The sequence below is a fragment of the Lottia gigantea genome (genome assembly GCF_000327385.1).
Source record: "Lottia gigantea unplaced genomic scaffold LOTGIsca_324, whole genome shotgun sequence".
Classification (NCBI taxonomy): Eukaryota; Metazoa; Mollusca; class Gastropoda; family Lottiidae; genus Lottia; species Lottia gigantea.
The window spans coordinates 24587-25548 of record NW_008709089.1 but is presented as its reverse complement, the minus strand read 5'-3'; the positions used below and the strand labels follow the sequence as shown (position 1 = coordinate 25548).

The 962-nt window shown below is 44.1% G+C and overlaps 2 protein-coding genes across 2 annotated transcripts in view; both read left to right on the top strand.

The window, feature by feature from the left end:
• The window catches only part of LOTGIDRAFT_175631 (hypothetical protein), a gene marked incomplete at both ends in the record, with an annotated part of 11345 nt that extends 11176 nt beyond the window's left edge, over nt 1–169 (top strand). Inside the window, one exon of the mRNA XM_009058127.1 lies at nt 75–169. Within this exon, the coding sequence (XP_009056375.1) occupies nt 75–169 (95 nt within the window). The remainder of the gene's footprint in view (nt 1–74) is intronic.
• A 308-nt stretch (nt 170–477) lies between these two features.
• On the top strand, nt 478–789 carry LOTGIDRAFT_145439 (hypothetical protein; the record flags this gene model as incomplete). Its single annotated transcript, XM_009058126.1, has 1 exon — nt 478–789. The coding sequence occupies one exon, from the start codon at nt 478–480 to the stop codon at nt 787–789; it is 312 nt and encodes a 103-aa protein (XP_009056374.1).
• Between the last annotated feature and the right edge of the window lie 173 nt (nt 790–962).

Below are 962 nucleotides of genomic sequence, written 5' to 3'. Positions count from 1 at the left end.
TTGTGAAAGTTTCCCCCCCCCCCCCCCTTTCCTCCCTCTTTTTCTCACTTTCTTTTTTTTTCTTTTTTTTTCAGGTCTTCGAGTTTTCCAACAGATAACAGATAATCTAACCAAACCAAACCAAACCAACCACTACCATTCGACTACCAATCAACAAGAAATACCATGATCAGAACGAGTTTGGAAGAAAGAAGGAGACCGAGTAACTCACGCCACACCATCCAGGGCCGAGTTTCACCGCCATGTCATTCGACCCGACCAGATCTAACGAAGAATCAACAACCAAACCAACAACACCGAATCATCCAATTTGATCCAATCCAACTACCAACTACTACGACTACCAACAACTACCTAGTTTGCGATATCAGCATCCGCTGGAAGCGAACGTTAACTTGTCATCTACCAACCAACCAATTTTCGAATCATTATTCAGTTTACGTTACAAGTGTAAGGTACGAATATCAAACTGCTACCATGTCTGGACGAGGAAAGGGAGGAAAAGGTTTAGGAAAAGGAGGAGCCAAGCGTCACAGGAAAGTTCTCCGTGATAACATCCAAGGTATTACCAAGCCAGCTATTAGACGTCTAGCTCGACGAGGTGGTGTCAAACGTATCTCCGGCCTTATCTACGAAGAAACCAGAGGTGTATTGAAAGTCTTCTTAGAAAACGTCATTCGAGATGCTGTCACCTACACTGAACATGCCAAGAGGAAGACCGTCACTGCCATGGATGTCGTCTATGCTTTGAAGAGACAAGGCCGAACCCTCTACGGATTCGGAGGTTAAGCTTTTGCTTACCAGTCAGTCTCCCGAAGAGCACTCAAACGGCCCTTTTCAGGGCCACCCAAATTCTCACAAGAGAGTAAATTACAGTCTTATTTCAAAATACCATCCAGTAATGAAATTAACTACAAAATACATACTACCCGCACACATCATGCCCCACCCCATTTTTTTTG